This window comes from Balearica regulorum, chromosome 2 (assembly GCF_011004875.1).
Source record: "Balearica regulorum gibbericeps isolate bBalReg1 chromosome 2, bBalReg1.pri, whole genome shotgun sequence".
In the NCBI taxonomy this organism is placed as follows: Eukaryota; Metazoa; Chordata; class Aves; order Gruiformes; family Gruidae; genus Balearica; species Balearica regulorum.
In genome coordinates this window covers 102,887,959-102,912,876 of record NC_046185.1, presented here as the reverse complement: position 1 = coordinate 102,912,876, position 24,918 = coordinate 102,887,959, and the positions used below count along the sequence as shown (strand labels likewise).

The 24,918-nt window shown below is 39.2% G+C and overlaps 1 protein-coding gene across 4 annotated transcripts in view; it reads left to right on the top strand.

The window, feature by feature from the left end:
- Positions 1–22,630, top strand: part of DCDC2 (doublecortin domain containing 2) — a 72,529-nt gene extending 49,899 nt beyond the window's left edge. For 2 of the 4 annotated variants that reach the window (XM_075745176.1, XM_075745175.1), the window contains 4 exons: positions 4,022–4,122; positions 17,587–17,934; positions 18,902–18,933; positions 19,204–22,630. In XM_075745176.1, coding sequence (XP_075601291.1) covers positions 4,022–4,122; positions 17,587–17,934; positions 18,902–18,910 — 458 coding nt within the window. In that variant the 3' untranslated portion in view covers positions 18,911–18,933; positions 19,204–22,630. The remainder of the gene's footprint in view (positions 1–4,021; positions 4,123–17,586; positions 17,935–18,901; positions 18,934–19,203) is intronic. The other 2 variants (XM_075745174.1, XM_075745173.1) reach the window with 1 other exon arrangement.
- Positions 22,631–24,918: the final 2,288 nt, after the last annotated feature.

The following is a 24,918-nucleotide window of genomic DNA, read 5'->3' as shown; positions in this document are numbered from 1 at the left end:
AGCATCTGAACATCGAAATTCAATTGCAGATAGATACTAGTAAAATGGCATTTCTCTTCTCAGGCTTTCCTGAAGGGAGATTCCTTTAAGAATCTTAAATTGGCATGGGTGCCTGCTGGCTTGTTCTTTCTTCCCCTCTCATTCTTTCAAGCTTCTACTCTTCTGCTGCACATAATCCATTTTTTTGCCTTCCTGCCAGTGTGCTGGACCCCATTTCTTCCCTTAATTTTCATCTGTGTTTCCTCATCTTCCTATTTGCTTTTGTACAGTTCTTCATTCCACACATTTCTTCTAGCATTACTGTGCCCTCATCATCTTCCTCTGTGTCCATATCCTCCAGCCTGTCTCTCTCCAGTTGGCTGCTTCTCTTGAAGGCCTTTTCCCTCTTGTGATTAGTTTTTTGCCCTTCTGTGGGTTGTTCTTTCTCCCTTTTGCCAGAATTACTGAACTTTACCCTGCTTTAAAATAATGAGAAATAATGGGAGATATTTGCTTATGTTACCTCACTTCTCTCTGTATAGGGTATAAAAAATAGTGTTGATTTTTAGCTCTATAGGTAGAGTACGCCACAGCTTGACTGTCAGGCTTGGACCTACCTTCCTTGCTTACCTCCTTTTAGCACTCTTCTGCCCTGATGATGCCATGACCCTGACTATGGCCAATTCTCAATTAGTTTGATGCACAGAAAGTCAGAACTAGTATGAGGAGTATGTTTAATCTACAATATTTTATGAACGATTTGGGATAGGCATAAATGTTCCATCTAATGGAAGTGCTGGGAATTCTCTTTTCAGGGAAGAAAGTACAGTGTACTATTAATGGTACATAGGTTTTGGACATTTGTCTTCCATACTCTCAGATTTGTGGAGAGGTAAATAACTCATTTCCCTTTTGTTGTCAATTTTCTTATTTCCTTAAATAATTTTTTTTTCCTTAAATAATTTTTTCTTTTCCTTTCCTGACAACAAATCTTTTCTGCCATCCTTTCAGAAACCAGCTAACAATCTTTTTGTGTTGCATGCATTTGCAATATGCTATTCTTTAACTACTTGTTTTCTTCAACGAATATAGCTGTTCTGAAAATGGGATCATTTCCCATTTTGTCTGAAAACACTGACCTTGAAGTCATTTTTGGTGACTTCTGTGGTTGCTATTCTTTCCCATTGCAGCCTGCCATGTATTTTTGGCATCTTCCACTCTGTGGAAGAGCAGGAATGCTATTTCACTTTAGAGTGCTTTCTGTGCAAGACAAGGCACAGTGTTATCCTTGAGAGATGCAGGAAGGTTGTGCAGAGCAGTTTTCAACTAATCTCTTTACATTTATGACCAGCTTTCTGAGCAAACGTCTCTTAGAAAGTGCTTGAAGGAAATCCCATGGGGGTTTCAGTTTTTTGCTTATTGAAATCGCCCTGTTACTAGCTTTTTGGGTACACTCTTTTGAATGGGAAAGTTGGTCGCATGACCCGGGCAGAATTTTATTGTCTTCTTCCCTCTCCCTCACTCCCTCCTGGTTTCATGATTAAGGTTTTTGAAAATACTGCACATCTGTCTCCTTGTGTGGAGTTTAGTTGCTGAGTTATTCGGCATAGCCCTGAGGCTGATCTGCTCTTCTAAGGAGAGGTACTTTAAAATTGAGAATCCTCAACTCTTGAGATGAATTTTGTGGATTTGGCCTCAGGGCCAACACATGTTCATCTCCCTTGTACCTCCTTGTCTGCCCTGCCAGAGAAAAACCTGATGAGAATTACCTCTGCACCAAAGTCCTTTTATCTCTAGAGGCCAGACAATTCCCATTTTGCTTGAAAGACCTGGGAATCTTGAAGGCAAAAGTGTTATTACAGAGTCTAAATGGAATGGTGGTGATATTAAATGCAGTTCTCTCAGACAGTGATTTGACTTTTTATAGTTCAGTGAGCCAAGAAATCTAGGACAAGGTTATTTTCTCAAGGTACTTAAGGGAAGGCCTTGAGTTAGGAGAGTCATCACAGTGGCTTTCAAGGAACACATTACACTTTGCTCTCTGAATATGGTGGTGATCTATATCTCAATCGAACGTCTATGATGAGAGGCAACAATGATAACATCAGGTAAGAGAAACGGAACCGTCTGTCCTTTAGAGAGCTCGGAAAAATGGGAAATGAGAAGTGTATTGATTATTTGAAAAAGTACATGCATTCAGATGCATTTTGTTGCTACTCTTAACTACTCCATGTGCTTACTGCTGAATTTGTCAAAAAAACTGTCTCAGCAAAGGGGGTCTGTAATGAGATATGTACACATAGATTGTCTAAGATTTACCATATTGCTAGCAAATATTGTATGTCCTTAGTTGGTTTCAGTGGAACATACTACAACAGATGCATTACATTTAGTAATCCACACAAAAAAAAAAAAAAAAGGAAATTAAGGAATGAAAATTATTATTTCCATGCTAATTATGAAGATGGGACCTTTTTCAAGATGTGAGAGACGTTTAGGATAAGAATCCAACCAATGATGCCAAGAATCCTGTGGTATTTCCAGCACTGGTACTTTCAGAGTAATATATCTTTTGGTGGAGTGGGGAGGTTCCTGTGGGACTGATGCTCAGGTACGCAAACTGCCATGTCCATGAGATAATCTCCTTCCTAAGATGCAGCCAGCAGTACCACTCTGGAATATTATTTGTGATGTTCAGTAGACTTCCCCATTCCTGCCTCTTTGTTTCAGGCTGTGAGAAAGGCTTTCATTTCTGGTGCTCTGGTCAGTGGCCTGTCAGTAGACATCTAAGGCCATCTGGAGGAGCTGGCACCTCCCCTTCAGTTAGCCATTTGCAGTGGTATGGTGTGCCAGTGAATTTTGTTCCCAGGGTAAACTCTTTCCTTGATTCTCATAGTGATGAGAAAGTAATTGGAAAACTAACTTCTAGAGTAGTCCATGCTGCCTTTTTACACAGGTTGGCTCTGGATTTCTCTAAGTCCTGGGTTTTTTTATCCATTCTTCTTCCTCTTTCTCACTGGTTCTGTGAATTGTTCAGTGCTTCACTAGAGCTGTTTATTGCCCAGCAATGTAGGTGAATTTGCATGATCAGTTGATGTCATCAAGTTCACATCCTTTAATGAAGAATTAAGAGACAATCCAAAACAGCAGAAGTATTTTTCCCTCTTCCTTATTGTAGTTACTTAGTATCTGTCTTTCCCAGATAGATGGAGAGAAAGGGAGATGATTTGGAGTAACCTCTGCTCTTAATTTCTGGGCTGTTTTCAGTTTGGGGGTAAGGGAGAGAGGAATGTGTGTCACTTGGAAATTGTTTGTTTTCTGTATGTATGTGTCTTCATTTTCCTAGTTAGCTGATACTGAAAGACCCACTTAGAAACCTCAAAGACCCCTAGTTATTACTTACACTTGGGGAAAAAAAAAAAAACCCTAAAATTAAAGGTGTAAAATCTTTGCAAAATTGAATATCATTGTAAACATTAACCTTGTTAGCTAGGAGCATGTGCTTTTTTAATGTGAATGCGAAGTTTCAGCTATAATTCTACTTGCACGTGCCCAGGGGTGGGGAGTAGCATTAATCCCACTGTTTCTGTTAATCTTTTACTCCTTTCCTGGGTCACCATGTTTGTTGTCAATTCAGAGCCTGAGATTTCCGCTAGATTTATGTTATAATGCTAATTAGTAGAGGGTACTATTGTTGACTGTAGAAATAGAAGTAATATGTTGTTCTAAGGTATCAAGTTCAGATTTACTCCTGACCTTTGCCAGAAGTGAAGGAACTTCAGATCCAGGACTTTGTTCAGTCTCTGTTTCCTTTCATTTCCCTAAATGGTCCAGAATGTAAGTATTTGTTATTAAAAAGGAAAGGAAAACAAATTGACAATAATGGGAGATCGAAACCCTCATTAAAAGAACTGTATAGGGAATGGTGGCTTAGCTCAGAAATCTGCTCTCAGAAACAAAATTGAATGCAATTCAGTAGTTGTGCCACACAGTGTCACAATTGGACTTCACTTCCTTCCACTCTGTATCTTTCCCTTTATAGGTGAAGATATTTACAAAGCCAGTGAAGAGCGATCTGAAATGTGGGGGGCAGCCGAAGTGCAGGAAGATGAAGATACTCGTGTAGAAGTTCCACTGGACCAGGTATTGACCGAGCTTTAAATAAATGGCTTTTTTTTAGGATCACAGGTTGTGTGTTGTTTTCCTTTCCCCAGTTTCTGTCAAGTGTACAGCATAATTCTGTGGGAATGATTGTAACAGCTCAACAGTATGGTTTCTTTTATGGGAGCTTAAGCAAATCTTCCTTTCTCTGTTACTGTGTCAAATATCAGTTACCTTTTCATCATCCATCAGCTTAAGAACTGCCCTGAGAGCCCTTATAGAGCCTTAGAGAATCAGGACTCCTTACCTACCATACAGATCCACCTGGATCGCAGTCCCTTTATACTGGTGGACCAGTGTAAAGGGACTGTGGCACAGAATCAAGGTCAGAATTCCTACAGTCCTGAATTAAAAACATGTGTGGATTTATCCAATTTTTATTAATGTTGCCAGCACTTTCTTCTGTTGGAACAACAGGGTACTTAGCCAACTTTATCATTGTAAGACTTATGTACAATAAATAGGTCTTGATAACTCAACATAAGATTATATCCTCTTTGTTTTACTTGGTTTTTGAAAGAAACTCCTGTGAACTGAAATAATACAGGAAAATAGGTAAGTTGATGTTTATTCCAATGAAATGGAGAGTAGAACTGCTTAAATTACTTGCTCAAAACTTACTTTTTTTTTTCCTGTTAGTGAATTGCTCACAAGACAGTCCTCTTTTCCATCTTAAGTGTTTGTAGGAATCTGCCAACTTGTTCAACTTTGTATCCAGTTCACAAGATGTTGCATTGTGCTTTTGGTGTCTGTTGATAATGGCTTGGGGCTAGCCACCTAGGCCACAAGTTAATATTTCTGATCCATGCTGCAGCATAAGGAATCACAGTTTGCCCAATAGACTTCTCAGGCTAAAAATCATCCCAACACCACACAGGATTCTTGAGCATTTTTCTGACTTCCTGGTGGTCAGCTCAATGCTGAGGAACAATTGTTAACGTGAGATTGTAAACAAATGGGAGGTAGGGAGTTAAAAATAGTTGTTTTTAAATATGTTTTAACTATCTAGGGCACAAACGATCTGGGAGATTTCTGGAGTGTGTTGGAGACAATTTTTTGATGTAAGCAATGGGATACATGATTAGGAGAGGCATTCTGCTGGATTTGCTACTCATGAATAAAGAGAAACTGGTTGGGGATGTGATACTCAGTGGCAGCCTTAGCTGCAGTGGCCATGAGACGATAGGGTTTAAGGCCCTGAAGGAAGTGGGGATGGCAAATAACGAAAAAACAAACAAAAAAACCCCCAAAATCCAAACACACACCCCCTGGAATTCAGGAGAGTGGACTTTGGCTTGTTTGGGAAACTGGCAGGCAGGATCTTGTGCAAGGTTGCCTTGAAGTGCAGAGGAACACAGGAGATCTGGTTGATCTCCAAGGACATCTTACTTAAAGCACAAGAACTCTGCCCACATGCAAGAAAACAAGCAGACATAGCAGGAGGCCAGTTTGAACAGAGCATTCCTGACCTCATTGTAAGAAAGGTAGAGTGTGGTAGGTAGAAGAGCAGATGGACTGTTAAGGAGCAGTATGGAGACATTGTCTGGGCATGTAGGGATGAAATTTGGAAAGCCAAAGCTTGTCGAGAAATGGGAACTGATGCTTATGATTGGGAATAGCCAACGTGGATTTCCTATGGGCAAATCATACTTAACCAACCTTTTTGCCTCAGTGACGAAATACTGTCTCTGTGGACGAAGGGAGAGCAGTTATTGTCATTTATCTTGCTTTCAGTGAAGACTTCCATATTTGTAGGAGAAATTGGAAGAAGTGTGGTAGATGTGTGGAGGAAGATATCCTTAAGGAAAGTAGGGACTGGGTTTGTGGGCTACAAGGTGGATGAAAAACTGGCTGGTTTGATGGGACTTAAAAGGTCAGTTGCTTAAAATTTAGCTGGCACCTATATATGGACAGTGGGTTTGATCATAGAATCATAGAATGGTTTGGGTTGGAAGGGACCTCAAAGATCATCTAGTTCCAACCCCCCTGCCATGGGCAGGGACACCCTCCACTAGACCAGGTTGCCCAAAGCCTCATCCAACCTGGCCTTGAACACTTCCAGGGAGGGGGCATCCACAACCTCTATCGGCAACCTGTTCCAGTGCCTCACCACCCTCTCAGGAAAGAATTTCTAACATCTAATCTAAATCGACCCTCCTTCAGCTTAAACCCATTACCCCTTGTCCTGTCACTACACTCCCTCATAAACAGTCCCTCACCATCTTTCCTGTAGGCCCCTTCAGGTACTGGTAAGCTGCAATTAGATCTCCCCGGAGCCTTTTTTTCTCCAGGCTGAACAACCCCAACTCTCTCAGCCTGTCCTCATAGGAGAGGTGCTCCATCCCTCTGATCAGCTTCGTGGCCCTCCTCTGGACTCGCTCCAACAGCTCCATGTCTCTCCTGTACTGGGGCCCCCAGAGCTGGATGCAGTACTCCGGGTGGGGTCTCACAAGAGCGGAGTAGAGGGGCAGGATCACCTCCCTCGACCTGCTGGTCACGCCTCTTTTGATGCAGCCCAGGACACGGTTGGCTTTCTGGGCTGCAAGCGCACGCTGCCAGCTCACATTGAGCTTCTCATCAATCAATTCCCCCAAGTCCTTCTCCTCAGGGCTGCTTTCAGTCCATTCCTTGCCCAGCCTATAGTCGTGCTTGGGATTGCGCCGACCCACGTGCAGGACCTTGCACTTGGCCTTGTTGAACTTCATGCGGTTCGCATGGGCCCACCTCTCCAGCCTGTCAAGGTCTCTCTGGATAGCATCCCTTCCCTCCAGCGTGTTGACCACACCACACAGCTTGGTGTCGTCAGCAAACTTGCTGAGGGTGCACTCAATCCCACTGTTCATGTCACCGACAAAGATGTTGAACAGGGCTGGTCCCAGTACCGACCCCTGAGGGACACCACTCGTCACTGTTCTCCACTTGGACATTGAGCCATTGACCACAACTCTTTGAGTGCGACCATCCAGCCAATTCCTTATCCACTGAGTGGTCCATCCATTGAATCCATGTCTCTCCAATTTAGAGACAAGGATGTCATGCAGGACAGTGTCAAATGCCTTGCCCAAGTCCACGTAGATGATGTCAGCTGCCCTTCCCTTATCCACGGACGCTGTAACCCCATCATAGAAGGCCACCAAGTTTGTCAGGCACGATTCCCCCTAGTGAAGACACGTTGGCTGTCACCAATCAGCTCCTTATTTTCCATGTGCCTGAGCATAGTCTCCAGGCATACTGGAGTCTACTGGGTCTGATATTTTTTAGCATGTTCACTGGTGACATGGATGATGGCCCAGGATGCAGCCTTGTCCAGGCTCAGTAGTAAAGCCAAACTGTCATTATCAGGTGATATGCACGCCTGCCTTCCAGACCAGTCTCAACAGCTTGAAGGAATGAGCTAATTCGAGCCTCATGAAGTTCAACAAAGAGAAACATGAAGTGGGCTACCTGGGACAGGATAACTGCATTGGTACAGTCAGGTGTTAGGCTGAGGAGCAACTCTGCAGGAAGGGCCATGCAGCTCTTGTGGCGATGAGTCAGCAGTGCTCCCTTTCGGTGATGAAGGTTGACTGTGCAGGCTGGGCTGATTTGTAAGGGAACGGATTATCTCCCTTGACTTGGCACCTCTGAGATTGCAGCTAGAATATTTTGTTCAGTTTTGAGTCTTTTCCCGTACAAGAGAGCTATTTACAAACAGGAGAGAGTCCAGCACAGCAACACACTAAAACGTGTAGGGGCTAGAGCCTACGACACAAGGAGATGCTTCGGAACTGTGTTTGCTTCACCTTAAAGGCTAAGTAAGAGAAGGCAGATCAAATTGCTCTCTTCAGCCACAGATGGAGTTACAGAGAAGACAGAACCAGCCTTTTCTGTGTTGCACAGTGAAAGGATGAGGCAATGTTCAGAATTGCAGCAAGGAAAATACTAATTGGACAGGGGGGAATCTTTCTCTTCAGTGATTTTTAAAACTAAACTGGACAGGGCCTCAAACAACCTATTTTTACTTTGAAGTTGGTCCAGCAGGGCACTGGCCTAGATGATCTCTAGAGCAGTTGTCTGTGGAGTGTGCATAGACCAGGGGGTATGAAAGACAATCTATTGGCGTGCAGGAAGAAAGTGTTAGAACTTCAGTAGTACGTGTATATAATTTATAAATAAGTAGCTATATTGAGAGTATGTGCTCAAAAATTTTTTACTGGTAAGGGTGTGCAATCGGAACAGTTTGGAGACCACTGCTCTGGAGGTCTCTTGCAACCTAATTTTTCTGTGATTCTGTATTTGTTAATCTTTTATTATTTCAATCTTATAATAATTTTTTTTTGAGTAAGCTTTGGGTTTCTTGTGCTTACTATTTAGCTGGCTGATTTTTTTTCAATTTATTTGAATTTGATAAAAGAATACTAGACATACACATTTTTCTTGTCTTCATCCTTAAAAACATGCCTGAGGGGAAAATAGACAGAAGTTTTATGAGGTTATACTTTGTTTTAAATTCTGCCTGTGATACCAATCTGTACATTATCAAAAGCCACATATGAAGTTGCTGCTGTAGCCATTTTGAAGAATGGCACCATACCCATCTGAAAAAACAATCTGGATCTCTCCATTTTGTTTTAGGATGCTCTTTCTAAGAAGGATCATTCTCAGTGATTTATTCACTTTAATGGGAAGGAGTATTGCTCAGCTATTTTATAGACATTGTTCTTGAAGACATATGAATCAGGTGATTGAAAAAGGTGAGAGCATGACTGTCCTGGGCCATGATATATGGAATACTACGGCTGTGTCTTTTCACAGCAAATAGCTGCCCCAGCCTCAGAGACTTATGTGCTAAACAACTTTGGTCTCATCAGCCCTGTTAATTGCAGTTGTCCTTGTGAGGTGGTGTGACAATTAGGATGTGTTGGTTGTACTGATAGTAGTGACATTGGGGAAGAACATGCTGCCTGTCATCTTAATCTTTGTTTCTTTTGACATCCTGAAGTATATCTTGCCCTGGTCTTGACAGCGTAATAATCAAATTGAGAAATGATTAGCCCATTTATTGGCCTCTGAAGGTGCATAAAGAATTCCTCTGGGTAGCGTAAAGCATTTGACAGTGTAAATTGGTTGTCAGGTCTTAGTTTTTAGGTTGACTGCAATTCATATGAAATCCAAGAGCCCCGGAGACGGCAGCCTTACTTCTCCATGGAGATGCTACAGGCAACAGCTCTGCCAGTGGGTCTCGTCAGTTTGCCTCAGCCAGAAGTTGGTGCCTGTCACTAGGGAGGGGGGAATAGCTAACTCTCCGCTGCCACTGCTGTACTTGACAGTGATAGCTGTGGTTGTTGATACAGTTGCCAGTGAGCATGGGTTGTGCTGGCAAGCTTGCAAACCTGGGAGCTTGCTTAATACCTCTAAGCTCATGTACCAAGGCTCATGCATCATCCTTACATGGAAAAATTTTTCAGTTGCTACCAACTGATTTTGCTAACTGGACAAGGAAGTGGAAGCAGGTGCGTTTGAGGGGTAAAAAATAAGAATCAGTAATGGACATTATTAATAATCTGATTTTCATATTTTCAGAAAAGCCAAACAAAGCACCAAAATTTGTTGCAACTCAAGCCATGGTTTCTTTCTCATCTCAAAACTTCATGTGTAGTTTCCTAGGTAATCTGGCAAGGAGCCAGGTCCTTCTGGGTAGCACTGAATACGTTTTATTCCCAGATAACTGAGGTTACTCAGACCTTGGAAGCATTTAGCATTTTACATGTTCAGGTGCTTATTAATGACCAATTTAAATTGTTTTAAAATCTGTGATGTAAAGCTTTATAGCTTTTTCTTATCTGAACTGCAGTTTCTGTTATTGATAGAAATATGGAAAAGGACAGCCAGCCAAGGCTTGACTATCTTACATAATGCATAAATATTTACATGCCAGCTTTCACTAGAATGCTGACACTTCTGATATGCTATCATTTCCATCAGCCACATAAATGAGGTGTTGAAGATAGAGCTTAGTCTTTTTTTCTTTTTATGCACCTTCTCTGTCTTGCCATTTGAAGTACACGGTTGAACAAATGCCAGATTAGCTATTAACTAAACTTAGTGTAATACTGGCTAGACACCTGCTTATGTCCTATTCTGTAAAATGCTGTCTGCCAGCTGAGAACACATTAAAAGAACAGGATTTGCTTTACTCCAGACTAGCTGACAGTTGTAATTGAACATCTAGGAAGAAAAATCAGTGTTTTGTCTAAAACCAAGCCAGACCCTTCTGTTCTATATTCTGTACCAGACTTCAGCTTCCAAATACAGAATGGATAGTTTCTTCTTTTGACATGCAGACTTACTCCAGGTTGGTTGTTTACATCACTGTGTCAACATCTATGGGAACCGATGACAGATTATGAAATCAATTGTGCAAATAACAAGGGAACAAGGTGGTTTTATTGCAGGTTTTGGTAGGGAGGCAGCAAAACAATACAAGTTTCTTATTTGAAATGGGAATTAAGTGTGTTAGAGTTTACTGATAATAATATAAATTTATTCAAAGTACCTCTTTCTGAGATAGAAAATTTTCTAACTTGTAAAGCTTTCAGAACTACTACTTTTTCTTTGATTTTATATAAGTTGTGAAATACAAAAGTAGCAGTTGGTAGTAATAGTATTGAAATAACACTGCAAGTTTGCATTGCTTTTTAGCCATTTCCATAAGCATGGTGGCTGTTCTCCCATGCTGAGCCCTAGGGAGGTAGGGTAAGCATGACAGTTATGCGATGTGAAGCTGTCCAGTGTATGCTCCCTACAAGGAATTCAGGCATGTTGTTGTGCCAGCCTACTTTGCTGTGGGGTATATGATACTGGCTCTTAAGATGTAAGTGATGTACAGTGAATCTGTTCCTCCCCCCTCCAGATTCATCATCCTCATCTCCCTCTCTCTGTGTTTATTTGTAAAAAACACTGGATGATAAATTTGTCTAAGGGGCACTGATTGGGGTTTTGTGTAGATGTTCACACTCTTGGCTCTTTCACTAGCCATTTGCTTTCCATTATTACAGACGTGTTCACTGATTAATGCAGTCCTGATGCCACTCATTATTCCCTGTTTCCTGGGCTGTGATAGGATGTGAGATTGTGTAGCTCCCCTAGGTGCTCTCTCTGTAGCTGGAGTGTATCATCAGTAGCAGAAAATTTGCACCTTTCATTTTCAGTTTTCATTATGGAATATACATTTTGCTTTAGAGACCCAAGATTCACGTCAGTGAACAGAACAAAATGTTTATCTTCCCTATTGCTGAAGGCAAAATGTTTGCATTGATTCAACATTAAAACAGGCTGACTGCTCGAAGAGACATTCCTTGGTTAAAAAGTCTAGAAGTTTTCATGATAAAACATTTTGCACTACATCAGTAAGGATTTCAAAATGGCATTTGGAAAGAAGGCATGTGAAACTTTTTATGCTTAAATTTCGCTACAAATGATGCAGCTGTAATTTAAGCCTTCTGGATTTTGAGTGCTGACGAGCAGCTAAGATTTTTCGCTGCATGCTCTTCTTTCGGCTCCACTGATATACACTTAATTTTTTAATATTGTTCGTCTGTGTTAGATAGGGAAACTTATTCTGGTTGGTTCCTTGCAGCTCAGCATGAGAACAGAGGTCTTCCCTCGGTTTCTGCATTGGATTACTATAGTTTCTGAAGCTATAGCAGCAAGGTCTGATCTTTTCTTTAAAGGCCTGCATGGTCCTCACTTCTGAGTAAAGCCTGCAAATGCAGTTCTGTTGTAAAACTAGTGTTGATACCACTTTGAAAAAAATTACCTCTCTCTGTGTGCACCTGCCTTGAAAGAATCTAGCAATCTTAGAGCAGATAGTGTCTCAAATTGCTTAACTTTTAGGGCATTTTTCATTCACTGTAGAAGAGTCTGTTTCTGGAAGAAAAATAAAATTCTGTATTTCTGCAACCTCAGTAGGGCTTCTTTTTAAATGCTTGTCAATCTTCTCATTGTCTACAGGGATGCTGAACAGATCATACTGTATTGTAGGGTGTGAAGTTTAGGTAAATTTTAATGTACACATGGAAAATGCTATGGAAAAACTAGATGTGATTGTCAGTGAAATGGAGAAAAAATTATCATTGACTTAGATACATCTTAAAAAAGTAAGGACCTGATCAGATGTTTTCTTCTCTGCAGTGGCCATCTTGTGATTAAGGAACTTTGCACAGTTCCAGTTATCACACAATGAAACTGAAGAATGGAGTTTGAAAAGCTGTTTTTTTCTACAAATCAAGTTACAGAGTTTCCATTCATTCCAGTTAGACTTCTGGGTGCTTTGATCTTATGAAAATTTAGACTCTGTGGACTCAGGTGCTGCATTTGTTGTTAAAAAAAAAAAAAAAAAAAAAAAGCAGCATCCAACTCATAAAAAGGTTGGAGTTTAAATGTGGTGGGGATAAAGACTTTTTTGCCTGCAGGAGAAACAGTACATTTACTATGTGAGATGTGTAAGACTGAACTCTTAACTATTCACTTGCTTGTTTTTAAGAGCCTGGGTTTTGTAAATGATGTGGAAGAGGAGAGGGCTGCTGTCACTTAGCAACCCTATCTGGTTCAGGAACAAAATGTTTTGCTGTTGGAATCTGTGCAGTGCGGCTAGAAAGCATTCCTGACTAGGTAGGACCAGGGGCAGCTCTGTTCTGGAGAGGTTTGGTGCAAAGTTAAGTGTTCCTGATGCTGCATTTGTAAGATGGATTCATGCTGATATTTGTGACCATTAAGATTTTTGTTGTCTACCTCATTGTTTGTCTGTTATGACCATTAGCCAAGTAAACATTTCCAAATGGCTTCAATAAAGCAAAATTATGTTTTACATTAATGGTACAAAATAATTTCTGCCTTAAATGATTTGTGATACTGCACTTTTCAATATTCTAGTATCAGTCATGTACAAACCTTCTGAGAGGTTACATTAGCATCCCTAGAGAAAAAGAAGTCAAATGCTTCAGTGTCTGAAGATTTCCTGACTTATTGCTTTTGAATGATGATGGCATTTGGTAATGTAGCTCTTAATGAGTGATAGCATGATAAGTGTAATTAGAATACATCTTTCTTTTTTAAACAGTCTGTTTTTGCTGAGATTAAAAATACCATCAAGCAATCATACTTCTTGAATGCAAAATGAAATTCACCCTGTTCCTCATCAACCTGCTAGTAAGTCAGGAGGTTTCCAGAAGGGAAGCTGGGTCCATGTTTCCAGCATGCAGTTGAGAACTACTTCAGTTGCTCTACATGCCTTTGGTTGAATTACACCTTTCAATACACATATACAAGTCTTTTGTCAGTGAGTCTTTTTAGTGCTAGTCAATGACAAGCAAAGAATTGTGCTCACAGTCATGAAGGGATGGTTTGAAGACTAGTTATTCTAACCACTTTCAACCAGGAAACTGCAAAAGCATCATCTTCACTTAAAAGATGCAGCCAGCAATACAGGAAAGAAGGTTACTTCCTATTTTCTTGCAACCACACGAAAGGCAAAATTACAAACCTTACTATGAGTAGTTCTGACTATAGGAGAAATGAGGTAAGTAATCCATCACAGTCGCCAGAAAAGTTCCCTGTCCTAGAAGTTGCTTATTTATCTGTGAAAATTACCTCAAAGAATAAGAATGTAGTCACCTCATGCTTCTCTGGTCCTAGGTTAATTGCTGTCAGGTTCAAGTTGTGCTGCTGGTTTTTGGGCTGTGGACACAGGACTAAAGTAACACAGGAACACTTATCCTGTAGTTCGTTACAGTATACATGTCTAGTCACCCTGGGCTACAACTGGCTGGGTACTTCTAACTTGAATTTTTGAAGTGCCCCTTGTTCTCTGTTATGATCCTGGAATCTCTCATGTCAACATGTTGGTATTAATATTTGATGCTTGTGTTTGTTTAGTTGTGTTACAAAGTGGTGAGAGACCTCAGTCACTCAGGCCTGGACATACAGTTGGTTCTCTGGATTTGAGATACCCTGAGCTTTTACTGGAATCCTGAATGTAATGTACAACTTCCTGTGACCCAACATGATGGCTGAAAGCCGAACTCTGACTTCTCGTGTGCAAGAGGAGCAGCAGAGTCCCACATCTGTCTTGGCTATCCAGCCAATGCATTCCATATAGGAAGCTCTTACTGGGAATATTCTGGTTATTTAAAAGATGACTGATGAAAAGCTAAAAATTAAGATGTGGAATGTCACTGCTTTTACTTGAATATACAAGATCATTGCTGACTTCTAGAAATGAGTCTGATAAGTTCTGCAAGGACATGTAAGTCTGAATTGGCATACCTGTTTGCTTTCAGTATGCCCATCCTGATTTCTTCTGACTGAGAGAGCACAATTTGCAGTAACTCTGATGGCATTTTGTATAGTTGTAGGTGGAAGGATGGCCAGAGTGTATTGAATTCAATGAAAAGGTTCCCATTGACTCCAGGGAACTTTGAATTATACCCTGACCCAGCAGGCACTTAAATGTAGGCTTTAGTTCACTATTTCGAGTTCACGGAAATCACTGAAACTGTTGAAGAAGGTGAAGTTAGGCACGTACAGCATTTACAGGCTTTGGACCATAAAACCCTCTGATTTTCTCCCTTTTTTCTGTCTTCCTCCCTGCATGTATATATGCATATAAACATTCTCTTTCCCTAAATATGAAAAATCTAACTTTTGCGAAGTATGTCTCTCTCTCAGTGAAGAAGGTGTACTTAAACTAGAGAATGCTAATATATGCATAACTAGTAGATCAATAAGATCTCAGTAGCAAGTATCATACTTCTTATGTAAAGAACAATGTATGATTTGGTGGGTCATTTTGGCCTTCAGTTCCCTCCCTACAGTCCTGTCTTAGGTCTGCTGTGCATTCTGAAATGCATTGTCTGTGGTCATATTCACATTTCACATGCATTTTACATTACCTTGTGGAAGGTCTTTTCCTCTTGGTCAATGTTGATTTTTACTTGTCTGAAATGTCTATTCTAATGTAGTGCAGCTTGAAAGGAGATTAAATGAAGATCACATTTTACTTTCCAATTATTAGCTGTAAACATGACTTTATTTTTGTCAGTAGTAGAAATAACTGTTGTAGTAATATGCTCAGCTATCTTGAAATTTTCAGTTACTATAAAAACATTATACTTGCACTGATGGGATTTGTTTTACTGATCTTGTTTTACACTATTATTTTTCAGGCAATTTAGCTTGACTGGTCAAGTTAAATTAGTTGAAATTTGAATGTTATTTCATGCCAGTTCTCTGTGAGCTTCCAGTGAGTTTCAGTATGCTTCAACAACACTGTGTTTATCTTCTATGTTACTCAGTTTTAACTCTTAAAAATTTTGCATCCACACCTATTTTAGACAGATAAGGTCTAATGAGTCTAACTAGCGTAGCACCTTAGGAAGTTACTGACCCTCGGTTGTCCATTGTGCTTCTATGCGAAAGACTGCTTCCGCAGCAAGGAAACGAGTAAAAGCACATGCATTAGGATACATATGTTTACACCATGGCGTAAAGTCTACACACCATCTTCTGCAGTCCAAAATGAGCCACCATAACAAAGTAGTCCAGGCAAGGGACTGGTAACAAGAAGCTGGAAATAATATCTTGGATGACTACAACAATAACTTAGAAAGCCTGGGTTTACTTTTCTTCTTTTCTTACCCTCTCTTCATTCGGTGTTTGTAATGTCATAGCAAGTAGATGTCATTAAGCAAAACCAAAACCGCTCACTTTTAGCTAGCCATGTCTGGTGCATTTAATTTGTCCCACCTTCCCTGTTTCTGGTCAGAATCCAGAGCTGCTAATTCCTTGGCAGACTGAAAACAAATTAATAGGTCACATGTGTAAGACTAGTAGGTAACTTCTGAGAATTTACAAATCTACAGATTCTTTGCTATCTTTATGCGCTGGAGGTTACCAAAGGTGGCCCAAGTTTGCTTTGGATCGTACCTTCTTTGAAGGTGTCTGTAAAGTCTTGGCTTGTTTAATTTTTGCTTTAGTGGTCAGCTTTGCTTAAGGCCAGCTTGATGCTACCACATGAAAGTGAGTCAGGAAGGCTTGAATAAAAAACACACAGAGACTACTGTACTTCAAAAATTACGTATGGAGCCGTTATTTATCTGTCAGGTAACCATGTAATATTTCTAGTAATTTGTCATTCTACAGATTATTACAATGCAATAACTTGTCCTTTTTGAAGCTGTGTCTGTGCAGTATTGTGCACTGGCATAATAAAGTTGTCTTATGTTGCTACTTAGATATCAAAGCAAAAGCAAGGCATTTCATCAAGAGGCTTCAATCAATTTTTGGTATTGCTGAACTGGCTTTTACTAATATGTTGAACGTGATAAGAGAATTCTTTTGAAATGTTTGTATTCGTGAGGGAAAGAGATTTTTAGAAGACATAACTTAGAGGTCTGCAGCAGGTAGCTGCGTGCATAAAGGAGCTGCTAATGATAGTAAAATTCCAAATGCTTTTGATTAAGAGATAATCTATTGCTCTCAGCTTGTTTGCTTTAGATTTAGAGTCTGATGAGGCTGTGTGGGAGGCAGACACCTCTCTTTATTTTCATTCACATCTTAGCACAAGTACATAAGTCATCTTGGCAGTGGGGGCATTGGTTCACTGAATAGTCAGGTGAATTTTCAAAGCTGAAACTGGAAGACAAACGACAAAAACTAGATAGTATGTGCATCTGTCTTCCGGGTTGTCATGAAATGATGCTGCTAGCAGCTTTATCTATAGTGAGTTTCTGCTTTCTCTTCTTCAATATGGGACAAGGTACTGTTCCGCCTGTCTGCTGGTCCAACTCTGTGTAGGAAAAATTAATTCCTAAATGTCAAACAAATCCTAACCGTGCCACTGTACACAGGTGTCTTTGGGAAGGGGAATGATGTTACGGAAGTAATCAGTAGGTCTAACTAATCCTTGTCGCTACTTTTGTATGGATGCAAAGAAGACAGCCTGGACAACAGAACAATTGGCGTGGCATGGTCTGGTCCATAGGTAAAATGCTTCTTGGGGAACAGTTTGTGGGCTAGTGATGTATGGTATTTTATTGTGACAGGATTTTATAAACAATTAGGTACTAAATGCTAGAATGTCAGAGAACCTGGAATAGCTGGAACAAAATAAGTGTTGGTGTATTAATTAAATCTAGCTCATTCCAGTTGTTTTGAGTATGGTCAAATGGATTCACCCAGTGTAATATATTTAAACCTCTCTAACACATTTTCTATATAGAACAGGAGTGCATTGTGGCATGTTAGCACAGAAGCATCATTTTCTGTCCGTGTAGACAAACCTCAAATTAGCGTACTTACTCCCCAGTAATGATGTAATTGTGATTTTGATGTCTGTTATGTTTCAGAGTTACGTGGAGCATTCTGATTAAAAATGCCTCATAATGCTGCTGCTTTTCCTTTCACCAGAGGCCAGCAGAAACTGTAGATGAAGAAGAAAATGCAGAAGAGGAAAATGACAGAGGAGAGGAAGCATATAAAAGACAGGAAGAATATCCAGAAGTGAATGGAGATGAAGGTGGGGAAACTATTGAAGAAAGAAGAGAAGTGGAAGAAAACAAGAAGAAATTAAATGAGAATTATGAAGATGAAGCAGAAGAAACAGAGAATGTTGACCAAGCTGAGGAAGAGGAACTTATCCATTTAAATGGCAAGAAAAATGAAGAACGTGGTGAGGGAATGGAGCACTTGAAATATCAAGGTGATCTTCAGCCTGAAGAAGAAATAAAAGAGGAGGATTCTGACAGTCAGAACCAGGTGAGTGTTTATTCTTTCAGTTTGTTGTTCTTAAGCTTTTTTTCCTCATTCATCTCAGCCTTAGGATTCTCAGCTAGTCTCCAAGTAGCTCACTCCTGATAAGGTCCTGAGAGCATTTATGAGAACTTCAGTTTGTGGGAAAAGCTGTTTTCTGTCTGTATAGATCAGTTACATCAGTAATTACATTATATGCCCTCCAACTGAGAAAGCAGACGTTTTTCGCTATTTGATGAATCTGCATCTCCTGCTTTCCTGAGTATGCTGAATTTTGGAAAAAAGTAATAAAAATATTCTTGCAATTTCCAGAAAAGCATAATCATTATATATTTCCACACTACATTGTCCTTTAGGACAGAGCAGAAGGATGTGTTCATGAAACCCCAATGCCTCATTATTTTGATGAGTTGACTTCTACAGAAGTTGCATTTCATAAAAGGGTCTTGCCATTACTTTGTGAAAGTTTCATCTCCTTTTCTTAGAAATTGGAAAAGACAGTGGAGATGAACAAGATCCTCAAAGCAAGGGTCTTTAATTAGTTTAAAAACAAATATCACATTAATTTAGGAGACACAGTAACATGCTGCTGGCTTAGATGGAGGCATGCAGCCCAGCAAAATAAAGTGGACTACCTTGGCTGTCAGATGAACTAACCAGCAAACAGAATGTGGGAAACGAAGTGTTTTATTTGATGGGGAGAATCCAGATCTGGGAAGAGTGAGATTCATGAGTGTCAGAAATAGAACAACTTGCTGCATATTCCCTGCCTATAGGCTGCTGAAAAATAGACTCTTCCTCTGCTTCTTGTCACACTGGGGATGGTTTCTTGCACCTTGCAACTGGGCATTCTTCTGTTTCTGTATGACACACAAGAACATTTTTTAATTAAGAGAGCTGAGTAACGGTAACATTTTCTTGGGCCCTGAATTTATTCTATGCTTGATATATTGATTTTTTTGTTTGTTTTTAGAAAAGCTGAAGTTATTTATGGAAGTGGAGAAAGTGAGTGAGCATTGATTTTAAATGGATATGTGGGTAACTGGATGTTTGATGAAAGAACTGGGGGGGGACCTCTAGTTTGAGTGCTTTCTCCTTTGGAAGGTATATAAGTATAAGGTAAATAAAAACGTTAATGTGATCACTCTCAGAAAACATGTTTTCATGTTAAGAATACCTTGTGGAAATTTTACTATGAAGTGCTAACACTGTATTGAAATGAAATGAAATCTTTGTTACCCGATGAAGTTAATAGTACCTGTCCTTTTCCTCTAGGTCAATTCTCATCTTGAAAAAACATCTACAAATCCAAGGGTGACAATCACCAGCCCACAGGAAAGTGAAAAAAATGACCAGAGCAATGACTATGCTGCAGTTGCATAGCTAGAAAAAATGCAATGAGCGGAAAATGAAAGATAATAATACTTAAAATATACAGCATGTTATTTTTTGTGATTGATAACTTATAATGGGAAGATAGGTTGAGTACCCACATATTGAGTCTTGAGATGATAATGTCATATGGACTGATACAGAAAACAAACATTAATAGCTACTAAAAGAACATTGAATTATTTTTACAAGGTGAGATTTTCCGATAGAATTTGCAGGAGGAAATACAAGAGTACTATATAGTAGTATTAGAAATAAATGAACTGTTCTGTGGTCTAAGATGGTTAGCAGTAACAGAATAACCACAAAAATTATACTGTACCAGAAAAAGGAAAAAAACCACACTCAAATTCAATGTCAAAACTTCTTTGAAGATTTGTTCAGAAAAGAGAAACATTTTTTGACTTTTAATGAGGACATAAGTAGTTTTTTCCTTTAACATTCCACATGATATGTATGATTTCCAGGCATAATATTAAGATATAATTAGAATACCTTCCTCACTTAATGAACTTATGCCCACAAAAAATGGTGTACTATAATGAGGTGTCAGTCCTAATGTTACTAAATAGTGGATTTGCAATGTATTATAATCATTAGCTTTTACATTCATAAATAGCACTTATTTAGCAATGTCAATGGAGCCATTTTAATACGAGACACGTTAGGATGAGCCCGTCGGTTTTCTGTAAAAGTCGGCAACAATTGCACCATTTATCAATCCTTTACATAGCCTTAATGGCTGGAAGTGTATCATCATCTTTTTGAGCAAGATGACTCCTGATAGGCTGTGGCTTAATTTGCATTAGCAAATAAGGCATTGATCCACAGTATTAGTTCTCTTAATGACACCAATTCCATTGCTCTTACCATTTCTCTCATAGTAATGGGAATAATTTGTTGTTCAGCCCTGAGAAAATACAGCCCTGAGCATAATTTCATTAATTATACAAAAGAAATAGTGGGTTTCCTTATCGTTAATGCTGGTAAATTATTACTATGAGAAACTAAATGTCATTTTTGTTGATTTCATGCCATTAAGACAAAAATTACATTTATGAACAAATTGAACTTTAAGCACTGTTTGAAGAATGTGAAGAACTGCATGTCATGACTGAAACTCATACAAACATCTTCACTTTTTCTACTAATAGTAGAAAAACATATTTTTCCAATGAAGTAGAAATACGTAGAAATCCTTCAGCATGTTTCTGAGTATTGGCAATGTAAATATAAAAACCATAATGTTAAAAGGCATAGGGACAGGGTTAGAACAGCTTGCCCTGCAGCATTTCTGAATTGTCTGTGGTTTGTGTGTTCTTTGTTGAACTGTCTGACAAAGATCTGAGAGCATGTTGCGTTTGTGATCAGTTCGAAATAAGCTCCTAATTTAGCCAAGCTCTTAAGCAAGTACGTACGCTTCTTTTATTTGATACAGCAATTAAGCCTATGCACAAATATCTTTGATTTCACTGGGATTTAAGAAGACATTTTAAATTAAGCAGAAGTAAAAAACAACCAACCTTCCCCCCCTGCCCCAACAGAATGAATAAAAAACCTGTATGTGATAGTGAGGAAAAATGATGCACAGAAATCCTCTAGGTTCCTTTATAGTTAATCCTGCACTGGAATAATATATGCAGTAGCATTAAAAACCCTCAAAGAATATTTAACCAGCCAGAGAAGGCAGCTCTGTCTCCTCAGGGAGCTTAGGGGAATTTACCTGCTGAACCTTCTGTGCAAAGCTGACCAAGGAAAACAGCTAATGCTGCATCTTTTCTCACTTGGAGCTGAATAGCTCATATGCTTATCAGTAAGCATGGGCTTAAATGTGTTGCTGAATCAAGACAAATGACAGTAATCTTGTATTGACATTACTATGAATGGGTTCTTTGCTTGAAGTTAATGGTGTACCAAATACAGGACTCTACTTGCTGTCATCTCATTGCAGATTAAGACTTGAACAACCTCTGAGATGTTCTTCATCCTCAAAAGTTTGAAGTTAAATCGACACCCAAAAATACCTGATGCAGTTATTTAATTTGGAGAACGTTTGCCTCAAAATGTTGTACCTAGAAACAATATTTTGAAGAAACTGAGAGATTTGTACGGTGATACTTTTCTCCCTTTGGTTTCTATTTATAGCTTCTGTCTGCCAACAGTTTCTGTCATTTCTTCCCTTTTCCCCAAATATTCAGTGTCTTCCATGCTTAAAAAACTTACTGATATCAATAAGAGCAATTTAAAAGCTTAAACTAAAGTCTAGGGAAGTATAATATGATCATTTTCTTTCATGGGAACATGAAATCTCCATGAATGTTGCTCAGCCTTTAAAATGTTTTCCCCTCTTTTTTTTTTTTTTTTTTTTTTTTTTTTGGTAAGATAGGATATATTTCTTCAGAATAGCAAATCCAACTTTTTGGAAATAGAGATATAACCATTTTATCATTCACCTTACAACACTGACAACATGAATTTTGTATCAGGTTCTTCTATATAGAGAAATTAGTTTATGCATAACAAGCAATTCTGATGTTAAAGTAGAAATTAAACAAGAAGCATACAGGTGGTCTTGCTAATAGTTTTTTTTCTGTCTGGATATGCTGTGTGTGATGGCTTAACTCAGTTTTACATGCAAAATACATTATTTTCTTACACTTATATGCAACAGTTCTGAGGTGTTTTTAAGACTTGTGTTCTTGGTTTGGTTTTGTTTTTAAAAATAATTTGCTATTAAAGGGAACTAGCATACAGATATTTCTGTGTTTTGTCTCATATCAAGTCCAACCGTTAACTTAGCACTGCCAAGTCCACCACTAAACCATGTCCCTAAGTGCCACATCTACACATACTGCAACTGTGAAAGAAAATACGCTGACAATTTAGCTGTTATGTAGTTTTAAATGTAAGTTATAAATCTAAGAATAATGGCACAGTTAAACTGGCCATTGGTTTTTGCTGTCATCATTCAGGTTAAGACTGGATTATCGGTATGTATATACTGTTCAGCTGATACTCAGAAAATAACATGAGTTGTATCTGTTTACTGTCAATGCTTGAGAAAACTACCAAAACTTCTAGATGTCTCCTTGCTGAAATTCCTAATTTCAGCAAAGCATTAAAGCATATGCTTAAATCCCATAGGACTGCAGTTTTCATTATATTTTATCTAATGCTTTGGTGCTTTGACATATCAGAGCCAAAATGAAGTTTGTTTCCAGAAAGAAATGGGTGAAAATAAGGAAAATATAATCCCCACTCAGTCTTATCTGAAGTAAAGCAAAATAAACCTGCGTGCAGAAATGAAAAAGAATAAGTGTAAGTATTCTGATTACTTGAAAATATGGGGAAAGGACTGTGGCTTGAGTATTTTGATTGATTGTCCCAAAGGTACATTAAAATAACTGTTAGATAATAACTGTAAGTACAAAACAAAGTATCTCGAGGAAGGGTGTATTTGTGAAGTAGTAGCAATAAGAATGGTTTAATGGGATGCAGCTCAAGGATATATTGTTTTGGGTGGCTGATAGCCTTCAATCTAAGTTTTAATCAAAAGAAATTCTTTAGACATGGCAATAGACAGTAAAGCCTTCCACTATCTTTAGAGTATTGTACATGTGCATATTTGTGTGCATTAACTTACAGGCATGTGTGTGAACACTGTAACTGAATGCATTTGCTCTGTGTTCACACATAATGCACACATAAATAATGTGCATATGTAATAATCTAATTTTGTTATATTGGCAGGGATTGGCAAATTATTATTGTTTGTAGCTGAAATTTGCTATAATTATACAAGAAAATATAGCTAAATCTAGTAATAACTAACTTCATAAAAAGGGTGACATATCTTTTTAAGTTATGTGTATACTTTGGTGCTTTGCTGAGCCAAGCTCAGAATGTTTGAAACCCTGAAGTAAAATGCAAATAGCAGCCTAAAACCGACTGGGAGCTACGTGGGTCATAAGGAATTTGACAGGGTTTGGAGAATTCAATAGAGAAAGGCCAAGTCTCTACTACAACATGTGATATCAAAACTTTCAAAGGTCTTTAGTACTAGCCACAGTGCAAGGAACAACAGATTTAAACAAAGGGATATTTTGAAACAGTAGGCAGTATTCCAACAACCTAAGCGGTTACCAGGAATGCTTTTAAATGTTCATATTTTTCTTGCGGTCACTTACAGCTGTGATGATACTTAGCTCTAATATTTGCAATTTTCTAAAGAAATTCCTAATTCAATTATACTTTTCCCTTGTCCTCAGTGGGACTGAAATTTCATTCAAAATACAGGTGTTATTAGTTGAGATTTTCTGCCCTCTAGTCCTGAAAAGGTTTCAAAATCTCTTGTTTGGTATAAACTAGGAGGAATCTAATTCTCTAAAATTATTCACAGTTCTGTATATCAAGTACCTGTAGATTCATGATTATGGTTAATAGATTTTTCAAGGGCATAGGTTTTATGCATAACATTTATACTGTGAACTCTCTGATTAGTGTCCATGCATTTCAATGTAAAAACCAATGTCAGGTGTCTCTTCTGTAAGAATTGTTTGCCTGGATGCTCACTCTTCTATTCTGGACCCCAGCCTCTGTGCTGGCACCGATACGCGTGGGCAGCAGGTGGAGTCAAGCTCCTAATCCAAGCTCCCTCTGTAGAATAATTTTTGAAGGCATTTACTTTTTCCATACTCCAAAATAAAACATGAAAAAGTTTTGTCTGAGGCTAAATTCCTCTCCCGGATACCCACATTACAGCCTCAACACTGGTGATTTTAGGAGAGTGGTCCTGCCAGGTGTGCAAAAAAGCACCAGCCAGGTCTTCAAATCACTGCACTGCACACATTTGGCCTGGGTGGGTACACTGGCTCTGGTCCTCTAGGCTCTCCAAGTCATGACCGCCAAAAAATTGCCCTCCAGAGGATGATACCAAGTATCTGAGATCCTGGCTGAGTCACCCTTAATGGAAGAGACAGCTTGAGAATTAGTCTAAAATGGGATGATGTGGAAGGACAATGCCCGCTTGGGATATGCTTCAAAATCCTTCCCCTTCCTCTCCGACTTCGAAGAATCTGACTTTCACAGGAAGGAGAAACTTTGGCTGGTGCTTGCAAAAGGCAGTAACAGCCTGCAATAAAGCATAAATAACGTAATACCAAAGCACTGTTGACCCTGTAATAACTTTCAGTGGTGTTGGATGAATAGCGGGCTGTGTCCAAAATGTTGTTATGTTATTCCCTCTTCAGCATGGTCTGATTTCCTCCTGTCTGTTCAGAGAGGAAGAAAAGGAACACTATTCTGTAGATGCCCTTGCCACAAAGTTAGGCGCTTTTTTTTTTTTAAAACAAGCTTGAAATAAAGTATAGCTTGCATAGGTGGTACGTATATCAAAACCTGTACTATAAAGTGGCAGGATGCTTCTGTTAACAAAAAGCATGTATCTATCGAGAGTTGTATGCCCCCCCCCGCTACTTGTGGTTTGGGGTTTTCTTCTCCTTCAGCCTGTTTCCTGAGAAATTTTGGATGTGTGAGGCCTTGTTGTGGTTTAACCCAGCAGGCAGGTGAAACAACCGCTCAGCCATTCACTCGCTCCTG